Here is a 20,005-nt window from a genome sequence, read left to right as displayed (position 1 = left end):
TTTAAATTCTCTCGATAGAGATCTTGAATCTGCTTGTTAGATTTTTAATTTTGCACAGTTTGTTGCCAGATAAAAGTGTGGTCGGAGTTAAAACACATCTATCACTGAGTATTTTTTAATGTCTTTTCCGCCTTATGTGCAACGTTTTATGTTTTGGGAATAAAAAGCGTAATGCATTTTATTTCATTTACCATACTACCAATGACATTTACGTATTGCTTGGAGGAGAAGCACATCAGGGCCGGATCTAAGGTGGGGTTTCCGGCCCCCTCCCCCTGGCTAAAAAAACGTACACAAACGTGCACACTGGTGTACAATCGCTTGTCACTTGAAATTTGACCATCGTTCTATTATTGCGTACGTTTATTGATTATTATACACACTATGAGTAAATAGGCACATGAACCTTTGCTTTGGTGCCCTTTCGAGAAATGTCAGGTCCCTTTTGAAATTTTGAACACCCACACACACATACACACACATTTAACCTGATCCGACCCTGCAATTGCAATATGCAACCGCAGTTTTGACAAATTACCTGTAGATGGTGCATAGTGCTGTATGCAAAATATCAAGTAATGCCATTTATGGACATGTACGTACAGATAATCGAAATTGTAGAAAGTGCAGTGCCAATTAAGAATCTGTGTAAATTTTGACTGTGGCCACCATAAAATTGTACTCGTTAATAGATTCGTGAAATGAATCTTATGTAGTAATTAAATTACTTATCATTTGTTTTTATATTAGTGCATCGAGTATCGACGCCTTCATTTTCTTTATCTAACTAGAAATGTTTGAATATATTTAACTGGTATATTATATAAATACCAAACACCTGTCTTTAACGTCTGAAACCACTGTAACCTTTGACATTTTAACATCCAAAACAGCCAAGGCAAAAACCTTCTTACATATTAGAAGGATCTAAGTCATCACGGCTTTCTTCTTATTACGTACTATTTAATCGTAGAGAGCGATCACGGGCCCCGCGGTAAGAAACATCCGGGCCTCTCCTAGTTCTTGTTCAAACAAAAAATTTCTTTTATAACATTAAAATGTGTTGTTCGGGGATATATCCCCGGTTGCCCCCCCCCCCTTTGTCGGCCCTGATCGTACGGCAGGCAATATTATCCAATGACGTAATAAAGCAATAATGAAATCAAATTTGGTCCATAAAGGGTATAAAAATATTTAATGTCGATTTCTTTTAAATCTGTTCTTCTAATATATTAAATAATAAACTTTTCAATGTTGATACTAATTATACTTGAATACATTGAACTCATATAAATAATATATTTATTTTCAGAGCTATGTTCACAATACCGGTGAAGGAAAGCATCGGCGGTGAGGTCGAAATACACGACGTGGGGCCACAAACTCTCCAAGCAATTGTGAACTACTTATATACAGGGGAAATAAACCTAACAAACGAGAATGTGCAGGACATCTTCGTGGTTGCAACAATGTGGGAGTTACCGTCCATTGTTAACATGTGCGGAGAGCACATGTCTCAAGAGTTGTGTCTTTCTAACTGTGTTGACGTGTTTTCGTTCGCGTCACATTTTCTATGCCACGAACTTATGGAAACATCAAAGTCTTTCATTCTAGATCATTTCTCTGAAATAGTTTGTGACAATGACCGGCTGTTTAATTTGCCCATGCAGCAATTCCTAGAACTTGTTGCCAACGACATGCTTTGTGTTTCCAGTGAGGAGGTTGTATATGAAGCCGTTATACGTTGGGTTCAGCAAGATGTAGAAAACAGAAAACAATATTTACCTGATCTCTTCCATGAAGTTCGACTTCCGTTGATTTCAGATGAGTTCATAGAAGGAACAATGAAGACTAAAAGTCTTTTGATGAACGACACGCGTTGCCAAGACAGGATTACCAGATTTACAGAACATCGCAATCTTTTAAAAAGATCAAGTCTTGATTGCATAGAATCTTTAACGAATCCGGAAGAGGACGCAGTAGGCGAGGAATTCTGCAACAGACCGCGGCTCGGAATGTATAATAGGAAGATGATTGTTTTCGCGGGAGGGGCGTTCGGTCCAGACGAAAGATCCTTTGGAGCATTTGACCCCAAAACGAAGTTTAACTATTTCAGTATCAAACCTCATCCCACTTTCGATTTTAAGTACAAGATCGAATTTTACCAGCTAGTTACCACAGAGGAAAATGAAATCTTTTTTATTGGAGGCATTTTCTTTGAGAGTTATCATTTCCAGGACTCTGGGCCAGCGTTAGCAGACGTCTTTCAGTACAGCATGAAGGATGTCAATTGGCTTAAAAGATCCAGAATGAATTCTCCAAGATGTTGTTTTTCCGCCTCCTGTACTGGAAGTCGGATTTACGTTTTGGGTGGAAAGGCTTCATATCCGAGAGGACAACCTCTTGACAGTCTCGAATGCTATATACAGGAAAAGGACGTCTGGCAACAACTGTCGTCTGCTCCTGTATCTTTGTATCGTCATTCAGCAACCATTTACAAAGACTGCATATTCGTTTTTGGAGGGATATGCGAAGAGCAATATATGGATACGGTTCTTAGGTACAGTATACAGTCAGATGAGTGGACTTTGGTCAAAACGGAAATGGTCAACACCAGGGCAGACTTTGCAGCTGTAGCATTTGAAGATAAGATTTATCTTGTTGGTGGGGCATCTGAGCATCAGAACAGTGTCTCTGTAGAAATCTACCACCCTGATCAAAACCGATGGACCTACGGAGAAGAATTTCCAGAGGAGAGAAAGAACTTCTGGGCAGTACTTATGGACGATTATATTTATGTGTGTGGAGGTGTTCGGCATTTAGGACCTGTTCGAGGACGTAAATCTCGTCAGGTGGAAAGCAGGGATTTGTACCGATATGACATAGAAAAGAATAAATGGATCAAGGAAGTGAGACTGGTTCAATTCGGGATGTATCAAATATGTACAGTAGCGAACTTAAATGTGAAGTTTCTTCAAAAGAGTGACATGGTCAGTTCAGTTTGATTCGGCTTCGACATATTTCACCCAAAGTATGCAAGTAAAAATCACTATATCAGAAAAGGAAGGAATAAACATCACTTTTCCTTTTTAACGTGTGCTGTTTTAGACGAGAATGTTCTTGTATGCTTCAGTATCCGTTATATCCAGCATGTGAAGTACTAGGCTGGTCTACTGTCTAAGGGTTCTTGAGAAAATTATGTTGCTTGTAGACTCAAAACCATCTGTTATGGAATCGACGAAATTGGCCATAAACGTCTCACGTGTGTTCTGTATTCTGCGTCTTGTACAACTAATGATAAATCTTTTTAGTGTTTCTGAATAAAGGTTCCTTATTTTGTCCAACATCAGAAAACTTTCAGATTTATGCATGATATAATGAACCGTTGTCTGCCAGAATGTTAATACTAGTTAATATTTGTGTCGTTTTACTCTTTTTGTGCCATAATTACTCGTATTTACTCAACTGCGAGCAACATAACCTGTATGCTGAATAATGTATCCGTTGTTGGCTCATAGAGTAAACTCTGATTTGCCGGTAGCTGAGGTGGTCTGGTGGTTAAGGCGTTTGACTCGTGAATTGATGGTTATGGTTTCGATTGTAACCATAAAACTGTCCAAGGTCTGAGCAAAGCTATCTCCTTCTCTCTCAAGCTGTCTTTGTATATATATATATATATATATATATATATATATATATATATATATATATATATATATATATATGTGTGTGTGTGTGTGTGTGACCTCAAAACTGTTAGCTCTCTTGAGTCACGTACAAGTAGACAAGTTGTTTACATGAATTGCACGCTAAGTAATATTCATTATTGATGAAATTACTGATAAGTATGCAAATTTTTTCAAACTGATTGTGTCATGAAGTTTCAGTTGACGCTATTTTTTGGCATTGTTAATGTTAAAGACTTTTCTTGGCAGACTTTGTAATATGTACACCAAAATCTTATGGCAATATTAATATGGATTTCAATTCATTTCCTTCGTAGCTTCGTCATTAGTGACATCCCGAAGAGTTCGTTCTGAATCCAGATCTCAAAGGACATGCTACTGCTTTCATATTAATAGTCCACCCACCCCACCCCACCCCACCCCGCCCACCCCGATCAGGACTGTTCACTAGTCTCATCCATATCTGTTTGTGTCACGAGACCGTCTCATCATGCTGGTACACTGCTATTCCTACCAGAAACCATTCTTTCCAGATGCCTAATCCCCATACTCCGCCCACCTTACTATCAGCTACCAGTCGATTGTTGTTTACTCGCAAAATGCCGATGCTCCGCAAGCCTTTTCGTTATTACACCTGTTGCACAGAGTCAGTTGTAGTTTACTCGAAAAATGCCGATGCTCTGCAAACCTTTTCGTTATTACACATGTTGCACTGAGAGTCGATTGTTGTTTACTCGCAAAATGCCGATGCTCCGCAAGCCTTTTCGTTATTACCTTTTTCCTTCATTCACTAAAGTACATCAATCTCAGATCGGGATGAATATCAAAAGTTTACCAAGAAACACATTTTTTGTCTAATCTTCTTGAACTGTAAAAATGTAATCTCATTCAACGGAGGCACGTGACTTGAGTTTGACTTCACTCACAAGAGTTCCTAAAAGGACAATCGACACAGCTTGCACTAAGTACTTGCTGTGTACTATCTCTGATATGAACAAAAACACGCATGATCGTATGCACTACGTCATCATTAGTATTATTTATTTGGACAGCTGTGGACTACACATATTTTTGTATTTTTCATCTTGTATATCAATACAAGAACATTAAAAGTAAAATTTATCAAACAAATCTGACTAGACCGGCAAGAATAGGAGTTGCTTTGAAAATCATGACAAATTATTACAGCATTCTTAATTTAGTGTTTTTACATTCCGCGTAAGGGATACGCGAACATATAAAAATCAAAAACAAAATTAAATAACCAAAAACACTTGGGGAATTTTGAAATTCATTCAATACTACTATCCCACTCATGTATTTGTGTCTTATTATAAACAAAATTCAAAGTAAACAAATAACTCACCTCAGCCGTATAAATGAATTGAAGAGATAATATGCATTTGGACATTAGGCAGCATTAGGCAGCACTACGTGTATTTATAGAAATGGCCATCAATTGATATAAATGATGCGAAGTCTCCAGACATTACTTTACATTTAGAGGGTGAGACCTCACATATGTTTTCGTCATTACCTGAATGGTTACAGGCAATTAAAGGGTCAGGTAAATCCGCTCATAAGGTGTGGCACTACTGACTAGGTGCAAGTGCCTTAGTACCAGGGAACTAAAAGAAGACGGAGGAGTCGGAGAGATGTTTCGTCGATGTTGGGTACGTACAATAATAATACTAATAATAATAATGAGGACTTTGCATAGCACCTAATCTTTAGAAGCTCTAAGCGCTTTACAACATTAGACAACACCTATAAGATAAAAAAAAAACATTTAATAATATTATTACAAAAACAAACACCATGAAATTAGAAAAAAAGAAGGGCCAAGATTCTAAAAGCACAGCTTGAGCTTTTGTATAAAAAAAAATTATGCCAAAGGTTAGAGACTAATATATTAAAGGCCACATGGGTTAAATATCGATACTTTTGCATCTCTAAAATTAGAAGTTGAAGATATTGAAATATTTCTATGGAAATAAAAAAGTAAGACTTATATACTTGACGCACCAACGCCAAATTACGCGAGGAAAAACTAATCCATTTTAATACGTTTAACAGCTTTATAGGAATTAATACGTACGAACGGACATAATTTAACTAGTATCGTAAGGAAAGAACTTAAGATTCACTTAAGAAGAACATATACGAATATAGATTTTACAGGGCAATAATAAAGATTTGGATGAAAGTTGCAATGACTTTAACGATATTTGCTGAGCATCATTTGAAAACGTAGACAATTTGGTTCATTCAGGAAGAACAAGCTGAATTATAACTTTTTAAAACAGAATTATGTCTTTAAATACATTTAACAGATGCGAAATGGATAATATCATTGAACATTATTCGATATTTTGTCTGTCAAATTTAGACAAGAAATATAATTACGTATTGATGTTTACATTGCACATTGCATTTAACGAGGAAAGTAAGTAGTTCTTTTTTACGTTTTTTTTTTTTTTGCGTACGATGTTATAGTGATACCTCCTGAAAAACAATAGTAAGTTTTCAAAAAAAGCATAAAAGATTTTCTGCAACCTCTTAGTCATGGTCATTTAAAGTGCCCGATATTTTATTAATGTGGGTGGCTGTATCTTCTCCTTCCCTTGGCATCAATCTGGCGTCATAACAGCAAAGAATCTACTAGACTAAGATCCCATATCCACATCAATTTAGCCTGGGGCCACAATGGCCTAGTTCCATGTGTGACAGAAGGAGGCAATGCAGGAGTCTGTCCGTGTAACTGCTATGTACATGCGGGAGAGGCTTAGACACTCGGCTCTCCTCTTTTCTTATGCTAGTGGTAGTAGCTATGAGCAACTACACTAGATGCTTTGCTTCATTCCCGTGGCGCGCCACTAAGAATACTGTAAAATCAGAAATATTCAGAAAATATTTATTTTACATTAGTTGTGGGCAATGGATATCTATGACATTAAATCCACCTCATAAACATTTTGTTGAGATTACAGTGTAATGCTTAAGAAGTCTGGAAAATACTGAGCTCAGTTAACTATAAGTCAGCCACGACCACATTTGCTAAAATTAGAACTAAAGACAACGACTGGTTCAAGAGCTACTCACATAAAGTAGTGCCAGAAATAGAAGAAACGTCTACCTAGAGCACAAACTAAATCCTACACAGAAACACTTCTCATTTTCAAGCCGGCAAAGTGTGCAGTGCAGACGACAGCCTGGCGCCGCAAAAATGAGTACTGTGCCAGTCTATGCAGGATGGAAGTAAGCAGACTCCCATATATAGGACCTACATTGACAGACAACCTGTTGCTTGACGAGGAGAGCAACACTCGCATAGGAAGGGCGGTCACCGAAAATGCAGATTTGCAAGCGTGTCTTGCATAACGACAGACTTGCCATCACGACTAAGATGTTGACCTATCAGGCCTGGCGTTCTCAGTATCCTGATGTATGGCCGCAAAACGTCCTACAATTGCCAAAGAAGAAACGTCACAGCCTCTATCTCAACTGCATACATCACATAGTTGGTACTACATCGAATGACAATGCCACCTGCGCTGACGTTTATGCCCAGTGAATATATTATGTATCTTAGCACTCCTTAAACAGAGACAATTGCACTACCTCAAACACTTGCACGGATACAAAATGGCCGTATTCGAAAGGACATCCTTTGCAGAAAAATTCCAAAAAACCAGCAGAACTACCAAATGTCCTCTTCAAAGATGTCTGAAAACATGATATGAAAGATTTCAACATGGGTTAATGGGTGAAATAGGCAAACATAAGAAATAACTGGCGCCGCAATTTCCAGGTTGGAGTGCAAAACCATGACGAATTGTGGTTGGACCAACGGCACATCCAGCGTCAACACAGGAAGCAGCATGCCAGGGTCAACACAGGAAGCAGCATGCCAGGGTCAACACTGGAAGTAGCATGCCAGGGTCAACATAGGAAGTAGCATGCCAGGGTCAACACAGGAAGTAGCATGCCAGCTGAATACTACCTATCACAAAGCAGTTTCGTCAGTAGTAAAGGGGGGCACATTAGGGACAATGGGACTTAGCATTAAAAAGACCCCTGGGTCACTTTAGGGACAATGGAAATTTAACATGGAGAAAAATCGTGGGTCACTTTAGGGACAATGGGAATTTAACATAGAGTTTGGGTCTGTCTAGGGACAAGGGAAATTAACATGGGAATAGAGTTTGGGCTTGTCTAGGGACAAGGGGAATGGAACAGGGGACTATAGTGTGGGTCTGTCTAGGGACAATGGGAATTTAACATGGGGAATGGATCGTGGGACTGTCTAGGGACAATGGGAAATTTAACATGGGGAATAGATCGTGGGACTGTCTAGGGACAATGGGAAATTTAACATTACGGAAACCCCTGGGGGATATAGCCTCAAGGGAATTTAACATATGGAAATTGAACATGGTGGATCTGTATAGCGTCAAGGGGAATTGAACATGGTGGGACTATCTAGGGACAATGATGGTAGAAGGTCAAACACAACAGAGACAGAAACATACATACACTAGTACAAGCGTGGGATTTATATATAAAGCATTACGAAGACCTGAAATCTTGCTGGGGTGTTCAAAAATTTGCATAATTGTAATGATGCTATAAATAGCTATAATCAAGGAAATGCTCAACGACAAAATGGATGTGACTAAAAGTAACGTTAAAATGACGAAATTGTCCCAGAATTTAAAGGAAAATAAACATATCCCCGAAAATTAAGTTACAATGGTTTAGACTAAAATGGATAAAATTAGTAACTACTTACAATATCAACTTCTGTGACGATCGTGGATAAACACCCATGTATCTATTTATAGCTATAATCAGCTGAAATTCCTATGAAATCCCACTATCTATTTATAGCTCCAACTTGTGGGTTTTTCCTTTGGAAAATCCCACTATCTTTTCATAGCCTCAGCTTGAGTGACGTTCCTGTTTATGAATTCTAGTATATATGTATAGCTACAAAATGTGGAAATCCCCAAGTCGATATTTATAGTCTCAAAATTTCCAGCGTCAGTGACGTCACTGTACTGAACACTAGGGGATAAATGGCAACAGTGTTGCAAGTGGCTGACCTGAATACGCGCTACTGTAGGTAGGTAGGTAGAGTGTATCTGATAGGGATAAAGTGAGTTTTATAGGGACAAACAGAGACCAATACACGCAACATACGCGCGCAGACACACACACACACACACACACACACACACAGGGAAGAGGAAAAAAACAAACCCCAAATATACTATCAACACAGAGGGGAGATAATACAAACCCCAAATAAACTATCCACACAAACGTACGCGAACGCATACAAACCCCAAATATACTATCCACACAAGGTCGCTAACGCATACAAACCCCAAATATACTATCCACACTCGGGAGGAAGAAAAAAAAAACAACCAAATATACGATCTACACAACGTACGCTAACACACACACACACACACACACACGCGCACACCACAGAGGGAAGAAGAAAACCATTATACACTATCCACACGGAGTAAAGAAATATTCCTTTATATATATATATATATATATATATATATATATATATATATATATATATATATATATATATACTATCAACAGAGAGTGAAGAAAATAACCCATTATATTCCATCAACACAGAGTGAAGAAGAAAAAGTTTTTTGAAAGCACCTAAGCCCTCACCTGCAATGACCAACTCTGCCAAACACCTACACCCCACCCCCACCCGCACTCCCAACACTACAAAACCCATTTAACCCGTTATTTTATGGCATCAGTGTGTGATTTAGGAAACATCAAGACACAAAATGATGGATGAATAGACTGACTATTGTTTACGGACTTGCATGCCTAAAGAGCGTGCGTGAAGGAAAACATCCTTCCATTTCAATTCTAACTAAAACATGATCCAGAGGGATAGAGAGAGGCGAAAGAGCACAATTTCATAAAGTGTGAGTAAAAACAAAACACGCCATCCTTATTATACAATGTCAAGACCAAGAGACACTTACGTTTTCTTTCTGGTCTATTCTCTTTTAGAAGGTAGTATGAAATTTCACATCAGGGCCAACGCATCGGCTCACATTGTCAATTTTTCCATTTCCATGTCTTTACTGGCACAAGTTCTTCATCATCTTCAATTTCTTCTTCTTCTTCTTCTGAATCCCTCTTCTCTGTTTCGTCTTGTTTCTGTTTCTTCTCTTTTCTCATAGGGCACTCTGAATTCCAGTGTCCTTTCTCCTGACAACGATATTAGGTATCTTTACTTTTGTCTCTCTTTCTTAGACGAAGCAGGTATTTTGGAGACAAATACCCATTTACCTTTGCAGATATAGCAAACTTCATTAGCACACACTTTCGTATGACTCTCATCAAATCAACGACCAAAAGAGTAAGTTTTGTTGCCACTTTCGCCTGTGAATTATGCTTTCGTATGACTTTTAGCAAATATTTGACCAGCAGGTCGATCTGTGCTGACGCTTCCATCTTCTTGATCGTTTGAGAGTGGAATGAATACTCTGACGCTAAGACACTCTCCTTATATACAGGGACCTGCTGCGTATGAAACCTAGTCAAATCTAATTTTGCAATAAGATGAAACGATTTCATTGAGGAAGTAAAAGGCAATGATGTACCGTATCGCCACACACAGAACCTGAAGTGTTAGCTCAGATCCGTGTCAGCGATTTCGAAGACGACATAACTGAGCTTTCATCAATGCTCGCCAATTATGCCACAAAACCACGAGTCCTGATTCACGCCAAAAGAAATTTCGTTCGGTCCATAAAAAAGAGTGTTACATCTGAGAAACGCAAAAACGAACTTCCAGGAAACTGAGAACGACGGCTTACACCTACAACGTGAAATGTATGAGTTCAAGTAGTGCGTAAAACTTAGTCAAATTAAATTTTTATAGTCAAGACGAAACGATCTCTTTTCGAAGAAGAAAGCAGACACCAAGCGACAATGGCGATCCGTGTCACAGAACACTTTTCAAAATGTATATGATCAGAGGTTTGTTCTAGCGATCTGCACGGTTAAATTAAATGTTGATGTATTTTGTAATAAGACGGACACAATTTCCATGGGATCGCCCATGGAACCATTGTTCGTGCATTAGTTTAATTTTTTAAAATATTTTTTTTATATAAATCGCCTATAGGATAGACCCAGTAAAGCATGGCCATTCTCGTCACTGTGTGAGTAGCTACTCAAGTCAATTCGAAGTGAACGCGGTAAGAAAATAAGTATAGCCAATGAAATGGCTTACAACGGGTGATGCATTGTTTTGTTCTAGGACTGTGTGGCATAATAATCCCTATGTTCTTGCGTTGTTACCATTACAGTGCAGACAGACTGAAATGTGAGCTTACAAGCCCTCTTTGTGTGTGTTGTACCATTTCTTCTTACCACATCAAAATACTGAGCGTCACAGTATTGGTTCGCGTTTTCAAGCTGACCATTTTTTTTATATCTCACTTAAACATTTTAACATAAACACTCACACTCACATCGGTAAAGTCAGAACAGATGTGTTACAGTATTGAGGGGCATGTTATCTTTTTTTTTTTCAAGCTAATAAATTTGGGGCTTGTATGAAGTAAAGAACCGAAAGTACAGTGAAACTCAAGGATAATGACCCAATCTGTCTGTCTATTGATGCGTGTATTTACTTAAGAAGAAATATGACCTCTAAAACACAAAGAGAGACGGCAAGCATGATTAGATTAAACACAACGATGTTTTCCTTCACGCCCGTGTAATTTAGAGCTTCAATCCTCTTCGAAGACAAACTTGGTCTCCTTTTGTAGGGCTTGAAATAATAAAAAACCTGAAAAAATCTTAAGCACTTTGCTATAGATAATTTCATCAACAGACTAAACAACATAAATACCGTTACAACACTAGAAAGCCTTAAATCTTCTATCAAAAAAAATGCATAAAAGAATTAAAGATTAATGATAACTAACCAATGAAACCGAATTTAACAAAGGCAATGACATGTGAAGAAATGGCTCTCACTTTGGAAAGGTAGGCGAACGTACTCTGTCATGCACCATCAACTTGAAAAAAAATTATAAACAGAGAGACACCTGAATTCAAAATTCAGTTGTTTTTTTCTTCAAAATTGTTTCGTTTCTTTTTTCTTTTTTTTTGTTGAACAAATCTAAGCACTAATATAGAGTGGAAAAGGGAAAATGCACATACAAGCTTTGATATTTCTGAAAAAAATGAGGGGATATTCCTAACGTTCATAATCACCTATATATGCTTGGACTTGTCTGTGACTTATCCACAAAACAAGATGTACATATTTCTGGTCAAGCTGCAAGTGTGTGCGTGTTTTGGAAAATGGTAAACATTGGATATACAATTTTCTCGTGACACTTATAAAGTGAAGAGTCTGTGCAAGTGTCAAAAGCCAAAGTCATATAAGTTTTGTATTTTGTACGGCTTGTAAAGATTTCCACTTTAGAAAATGTGAAGTATCACAAGTTATTATCACAAACAGAAGTGGAACATAGGGGCTTGCAAGAAAGAAAATAACCCAGACAGTTGGTGTCATCAAGAGTGCTAGAGACGGTACCCGAACTTGCTTGCTTGCTTACTTGAATTAAAGTGATTTTCGCTCTAATGGAGCATATATCACTGGTTTAATAACGCACCGCGTGATTTTTAATTACTCCTGGGGAAGGAAAGAGAGCCTCATCCCCAGGCTTTTATGTACTCACAGACTACTTTTAAATTTAGCCACTCAGGTGTAGGACTAACTAGTCCTTAACAACCTGACTGAAAGGCTTTAAACATGAGTGGGAATTGTCTCACCACACACTCATTTTTCTGTCCGAGTGTGGTAAAGGAGGAAAAAAGGTGCTCAAAAAGACAGCCATGGGTGTTAAGTACTCAACAAAACGCTAGCCCGTACTTATTTCAAATCAAGTCGTGTCACCAAAAAAGACGACGTGTACGACATCAAAGGCATTGTCAAACGCAGAAACCGTAAAGTGGGCAAACGACGTGTCAAAGAAGTCAAAGTACGTTGGAAAGGATATCCACCCAGTTTTGATTCTTGCATCGACGCTTCGCACTATAAAAAGAAGTGACCATTATGCCCTTTCACACAGATTCAGCTACTGCGATCACTCCTTCACCCAATTCTTCTGTGCAAGATTTACAAACACAACCCTTGTGGGTATGGTATGGAAAACGTGTGCCTAAAACGCAAATCGTCTTTTTCTGCCAAACCTTCGTGGTGTATTGTGTCATCGGTGCATCCATTGCCAATTTGGGTTTGCAACAAGGAGACAAACACTTGTGGACCATTGTATTGAGCAGTTACATCGGTTACCTGCTTCCTAATCCCTCCCTGAAATTCTCCTCGAACGGGAACCACGGGAACCTAGTGTCCAGTGCCAGTGCCAGTCACCAGTCGAACAACAACAAGCACAACAACAACAACAACAACCCCATTTTGGGCGGAGACACTCCTCTAACTTCCAGTATCACCTCGGAGAGCCACAAACTCTGGAATTATGAGCAATAACAACCAATTTTACTTAACCTTACCCAGTGACAGTTCCATGGAGGTGTTTCCCAAGAACACGTTGTGCTGTTACACGGTCAAATTACCTCAGACCATCCAGTTAGATCACGAAGCCCATTGGGAAGTGGCTTTAGTGGAAATCATTCACCCAACACAAATCAAAAACATCACCGAAAAGCAAAACACTTTCGAGGTGGAAATCCTGAATGCCCAATTGGAGGAAGAAATCAACAAAATCGGGTTTTTAGGGGACACAAGACCAGCCAGCAATCCAGCCTTCATTATCTACACCTTGAAAATTCCTTCAGGTTATTATTTTAGTGGTGAACATTTGGTGGACACTATTGCGGACAGGTTCAACTTAGCCTTTGGCAAAGCACTGAACAGAGCCAAAAAAAGTGTGAAGATTGAGTACCATAAAGTGGCTCATCGTCTCGTGATCAAATTTCAAGATACGGACACATTGTCCCTCAGGTTCAATGGTAGTTTGTTTGAAATTTTGGGTGGACATGCAGAAATGGTCGCAAACAATATGAGCCCCAAGATCAAAAGTAATATGGATTTTTACAGAGCTTTTGGAAACCCGGTAGAACTGAACCAAGGACTTAATTTGATCTTTGTGTATTCCGATGTGGTGGAGTACAACGTGGTGGGACACACCTCTGTTCCGTTACTGCGTGTCATTCCTTTCAAAGTGGATAGTACCACAAACAATGACCAGGAAGGTGCAAACACCTATCACGTACACCGTGAATTTGTACATCCTCACTATTTGCCCGTCAGTAACTCGTATTTAGACACTGTCAACATTGCTATAAAAGGAGATCTGGGACAAAATATTCCATTCTCCAAAGGGAAAGTTACAGTGAAACTCCATTTTCGAGAACGGTTCTCTAACGAATTGTAAGTCAAGACAGCGAGGAGGGACATTTTCACCCTATAAAATCCGGCCAGATGCGTGTGGAATTTCAGTTTGCAGAAAATCTACGCGCAGATAATACGGTGAACGTCATCCTGTATGCTGAATTGGACAATACGATATAAACCAACAGTTTGAGAGAAGTCATTCTAGACTATTAGAAGTCATGGAAGACTTTTATCAATGTTTGTATAGTAGGAATTCTTTGGACATGGAATGTGAAGATCCTGAGGAAGGAGAACCCCAAGACAAAGACGAAGAAGTCATCATGATGAAGTCTAGATGGCCAGAACAAGAATCACATTTAGTTTCCTGTTATGCTATAGTCTTGACAGAAAAAAATTAAGGAATTGATCAAGAAAGATTGCTATGGATGTCATAACGATCATCCCAGTGAAATTCAACACGATAAATGCCTGATGCTGAGTCAAGAAGAAAAATTGGACGAATATCTGGACGAAGCTTGGAGTCTCATCTCAGAAGAAGACGTGTTACAATAGTGGTATAAAGGCTTGCGTGAACATTATTGTCCTCCATTAACAACTCAAGAGATCCATCGCATCGAAGCTCTGTTGGATCAGAGTTGGGAGACAAGGCGAAGAAACGGTTACTTGTCAGACATTTTCAAGCAAAAAGTCAGGATCGAATTGATCACTTATCATTACCTGTGAAGAAGAAAAAAAAACAAAAAATGGATACCTGGGAACTTTATTACCTTTTGAACCACAGTTCGTATACGGCTTCTTGGAATCCTGTCGTCTGTGCTAAAGATGAACTCCCTCATCGCAAACCTCAAGACCATCAAGCTTATGTCATCAACACGGACGACAGTCATCTCCCAGGAACCCACTGGGTAGCCGTCTACCTTGTTCAAGAAGGATGTGTGGAATATTTCGATTCCTATGGACTGCCCCCTTTGGAAGACGATATCATTGACTTTATGGGAAGAAATGCTCAGACCACACGATTCAATAATGTGAAATAACAAGGCACATATTCCTTGGTGTGTGGACAGTACTGTGTGTATTTTCTGCATCATTGCAGCCTGGGCTATTCTTTAGAACATTTAGTGACTCATTTTGATCCTCGTCATTCTTCTAGAAACGATGTGAAAGTACATCGATGGTTTTGTGACCAGTATGCTTATCTTTTGTCTCTAACTAGGAAACGTAGTGTCCATCAATGGCCTAATGACTTCCAACAGTGGAAATCACAATTTCATTCACAACGTTGTCAGCCCTGTTTAAAGTAGACTGTAAATTGAAAAAAATGTTTGGTATTTGAAAAAAATGTTTGATGTTATAGTGTTGGATTATTGTTAAAAAAAAAATGTTAGAGTTGTTGTTAGTATGAATAAAAAAATGTTGTGTTTTGAAGAAAAAAATGCCTTTGTGGTTTGTTTGGCTATAGGAATGTTGATTCATGCTCTTTGACTTCTCTCTATCCCTCCCATAACACTATTTGAACGTTCCGGCTAGAAAACCGTGTAGTAATGTTTTCCTTCACGTCCGCGCTTTGACTTTAAGAACCGGGGAAGTTTCCAGTCTGCCCATCCATTGTTAACTCATCCTCCTACGAAGATGTGCTCCAAACTAGCTAAGCTAAACGAAGCCTACGTGAATTTGCATAGGGTCAGACACAGTCTGATACCGAAGCCAGAAGAGATAGAAAATGTGAGAATGCTAAAAGTCACTGAAGACCTGAAGGAAGAGCTCTTCAAGGAGGAATTCAAGAAGGAGAAAGAAGAATGGATGGAGAAGTACAGACTTCATAAACAGCAGAGAGAGCAGCAACAGCAGCAGCATGAACCTGACAGAGGCTTTGTCAACAGTTGTATCGAGACCAAAGAGTTCTTCTTCTCTTTTCCGAAGAAGCAGACCTTATCCTGTGAGAAAGCCTGTCGTCAGAGGAGGTCGCCATCTTATAACCTAAGCGACCGCCATAGCTTCAAGTTAAAAAAAAAAATTCAGGGCTACCCCATGCTCTCGAAAAGAAATAATATTCCATTGCCTATGATATGTTAGTTAGTTAGAAGAAAAAATACAGAAGTGAGTCTATCAGCACATGATTTCTTTATCTTGGTTAGAAAGTGCGACTCTAAGTCCTTCGTTTCCGTCGCTTATCAAAATTTTAAAAAATAGTAATGTTCTGTAAAAAAGTGAGTGAGTGTTTCTTTTAGGTTTGTGCGTTTTTTTTTTTTGTTGGTGATAATATGGATAATGTAAGTTCGGGTACAACGAAATTAAAAGAATTAGGCCCAGAACTCGGTGTGGAGGGAAGAAATATACGCAACAGTAGCGGGAGCAAGAAATGCAGACCTAGCCAGTTAGCACTCCACCCACCTCGAGAACACAAATAACATCTAGTCAACATCCGACTATACCTAACAAACAACCTGCCCCGGAAAGAGTGGTGGCAAAACAAAGGGCCAATTATGTTAGACAAACGGTATGGCAAACTCAAATGTAATTTCTGGGGCCCGAGTGGTCGAGTTGTCTAAAGCGCTCTCCGTTACGGATCACTGTCATCTCACCTTTGTCTGCGTGGGTTCGAGTCTCGGATTCAGCTAATGTGGGTATGTGAGAAAGCTTGCCAGTAGCTTCTCGTGGGTCGGTGGTTCTTTCCGGGTTTTTCCCGGGTTCTTCCTCCACCATTAATACTGGCCGCCATGTATAGCCTATCGCGTGCTGAAAAATGGCGTTAAACACTACAACAACAGCAATGTTCTTTTCTCACTCCGATACTGCAGGCAATCTCAGCTGAAAGAACAACCACAACAACAATAACAGCGACAGACACCATAGCAGCGGACTTGAAACTATCTACCTCAACTAAAGAATTAGTATCAGAACCAGAAGAGGAAATTGAGGCGGTTGAGGAGGAGGAGGGGGACGCTGACACTCGTTGAGAAGTACACCGAAATGGGACTAGACGTCAACAAAGCAGGGTAGTTTATTAGAGTCATACAATACGTTGCCTACAAATCTCTAGACACCTTTAAACCATGACCTTCTCAATGGGGATTAGGGTCAGAGTTCTTCCCCAATTCTACAAACAAACCTACGCTGGATACCCCCTCAGTCAACTGGTAGAAACCGCTGCTTACATTGCCGCCCATCATGGCTACGCATTTCCTGATATCAAGAATCATGAGACTAGGAGTGCGAGAAAGAACGTGAAAGCAAAAGAGAGACGTGTTACCTTCTAACAGAAAAAAACAGCCTTTTTTAGGGCTCCAAAAGATTGCTTTTTATTAACTAGGGAACCATATTTGGCTTGGTATCCCTCCTTGACTAAACTATTCTCGAAACAAACTTGACCCATTGGAACACCGCAACAAACTTAACTTTTTAAACCTAACAGTGACCAAACTGGTATATGTCTCTTAGACATAATAATTTAAATAAGATCAGTATGGCAATTTTTATGTACACTACACTAAGTACTAATATTAGATAGATATGTTAGGAAGTAGGAAATTTAACAGACTCGTTAGATTTGAACTAATTGCACAAGTGGTTAACACATTATTGGTACTTTTTACTGTCTATTAGCAAAAACGGGACTTGATTTGAAATAAGTACGGGCTAGCGTTTTGTTGAGTACTTAACACCCATGGCTGTCTTTTTGAGCACCTTTCTGAGCACCTTTTTTCCTCCTTTACCACGCTCGGACAGAAAAATGAGTGTGTGGTGAGACAATTCCCACTCATGTTTAAAGCCTTTCAGTCAGGTTGTTAAGGACTAGTTAGTCCTACACCTGAGTGGCTAAATTTAAAAGTAGTCTGTGAGTACATAAAAGCCTGGGGATGAGGCTCTCTTTCCTTCCCCAGGAGTAATTAAAAATCACGCGGTGCGTTATTAAACCAGTGATATATGCTCCATTAGAGCGAAAATCACTTTAATTCAAGTAAGCAAGCAAGCAAGTTCGGGTACCGTCTCTAGCACTCTTGATGACACCAACTGTCTGGGTTATTTTCTTTCTTGCAAGCCCCTATGTTCCACTTCTGTTTGTGATAATAACTTGTGATACTTCACATTTTCTAAAGTGGAAATCTTTACAAGCCGTACAAAATACAAAACTTATATGACTTTGGCTTTTGACACTTGCACAGACTCTTCACTTTATAAGTGTCACGAGAAAATTGTATATCCAATGTTTACCATTTTCCAAAACACGCACACACTTGCAGCTTGACCAGAAATATGTACATCTTGTTTTGTGGATAAGTCACAGACAAGTCCAAGCATATATAGGTGATTATGAACGTTAGGAATATCCCCTCATTTTTTTCAGAAATATCAAAGCTTGTATGTGCATTTTCCCTTTTCCACTCTATATTAGTGCTTAGATTTGTTCAACAAAAAAAAAGAAAAAAGAAACGAAACAATTTTGAAGAAAAAAACAACTGAATTTTGAATTCAGGTTTCTCTCTTTTATAATTTTTTTTCAAGTTGATGGTGCATGACAGAGTACGTTCGCCTACCTTTCCAAAGTGAGAGCCATTTCTTCACATGTCATTGCCTTTGTTAAATTCGGTTTCATTGGTTAGTTATCATTAATCTTTAATTCTTTTATGCATTTTTGTTTATAGAAGATTTAAGGCTTTCTAGTGTTGTAACGGTATTTATGTTGTTTAGTCTGTTGATGAAATTATCTATAGCAAAGTGCTTAAGATTTTTTCAGGTTTTTTATTATTTCAAGCCCTACAAAAGGAGACCAAGTTTGTCTTCGAAGAGGATTGAAGCTCTAAATTACACGGGCGTGAAGGAAAACATCGTTGTGTTTAATCTAATCATGCTTGCCGTCTCTCTTTGTGTTTTAGAGGTCATATTTCTTCTTAAGTAAATACACGCATCAATAGACAGACAGATTGGGTCATCATCCTTGAGTTTCACTGTACTTTCGGTTCTTTACTTCATACAAGCCCCAAATTTATTAGCTTGAAAAAAAAAAAGATAACATGCCCCTCAATACTGTAACACATCTGTTCTGACTTTACCGATGTGAGTGTGAGTGTTTATGTTAAAATGTTTAAGTGAGATATAAAAAAAATGGTCAGCTTGAAAACGCGAACCAATACTGTGACGCTCAGTATTTTGATGTGGTAAGAAGAAATGGTACAACACACACAAAGAGGGCTTGTAAGTTCACATTTCAGTCTGTCTGCACTGTAATGGTAACAACGCAAGAACATAGGGATTATTATGCCACACAGTCCTAGAACAAAACAATGCATCACCCGTTGTAAGCCACTTCATTGGCTATACTTATTTTCTTACCGCGTTCACTTCGAATTGACTTGAGTAGCTACTCACACAGTGACGAGAATGGCCATGCTTTACTGGGTCTATCCTATAGGCGATTTATATAAAAAAAATATTTTAAAAAATTAAACTAATGCACGAACAATGGTTCCATGGGCGATCCCATGGAAATTGTGTCCGTCTTATTACAAAATACATCAACATTTAATTTAACCGTGCAGATCGCTAGAACAAACCTCTGATCATATACATTTTGAAAAGTGTTGTGTGACACGGATCGCCATTGTCGCTTGGTGTCTGCTTTCTTCTTCGAAAAGAGATCGTTTCGTCTTGACTATAAAAATTTAATTTGACTAAGTTTTACGCACTACTTGAACTCATACATTTCGCGTTGTAGGTGTAAGCCGTCGTTCTCAGTTTCCTGGAAGTTCTTTTTTGCGTTTCTCAGATGTAACACTCTTTTTTGTGGACCGAACGAAATTTCTTTTGGCGTGAATCAGGACTCGTGGTTTTGTGGCATAATTGGCGAGCATTGATGAAAGCTCAGTTATGTCGTCTTCGAAAT

At 38.8% G+C, this 20,005-nt stretch overlaps 1 protein-coding gene across 2 annotated transcripts in view; it reads left to right on the top strand.

The window, feature by feature from the left end:
* The window catches only part of LOC149781032 (kelch-like protein 40), a 40,325-nt gene extending 36,971 nt beyond the window's left edge, over nt 1-3,354 (top strand). For both annotated transcript variants that reach the window (XM_089936454.1, XM_089936453.1), the window contains exon 3: nt 1,313-3,354. In XM_089936454.1, coding sequence (XP_089792580.1) covers nt 1,313-3,005 — 1,693 coding nt within the window. In that variant the 3' untranslated portion in view covers nt 3,006-3,354. The remainder of the gene's footprint in view (nt 1-1,312) is intronic.
* The last annotated feature ends 16,651 nt before the right edge of the window (nt 3,355-20,005 follow it).

This window comes from Sinohyriopsis cumingii, chromosome 16 (assembly GCF_028554795.1).
Source record: "Sinohyriopsis cumingii isolate HCF-2022 chromosome 16, ASM2855479v2, whole genome shotgun sequence".
Lineage (NCBI taxonomy): Eukaryota > Metazoa > Mollusca > Bivalvia > Unionida > Unionidae > Sinohyriopsis > Sinohyriopsis cumingii.
Note: the sequence above shows the minus strand (reverse complement) of the source record. Positions and strands in the feature narration are given on the sequence as shown.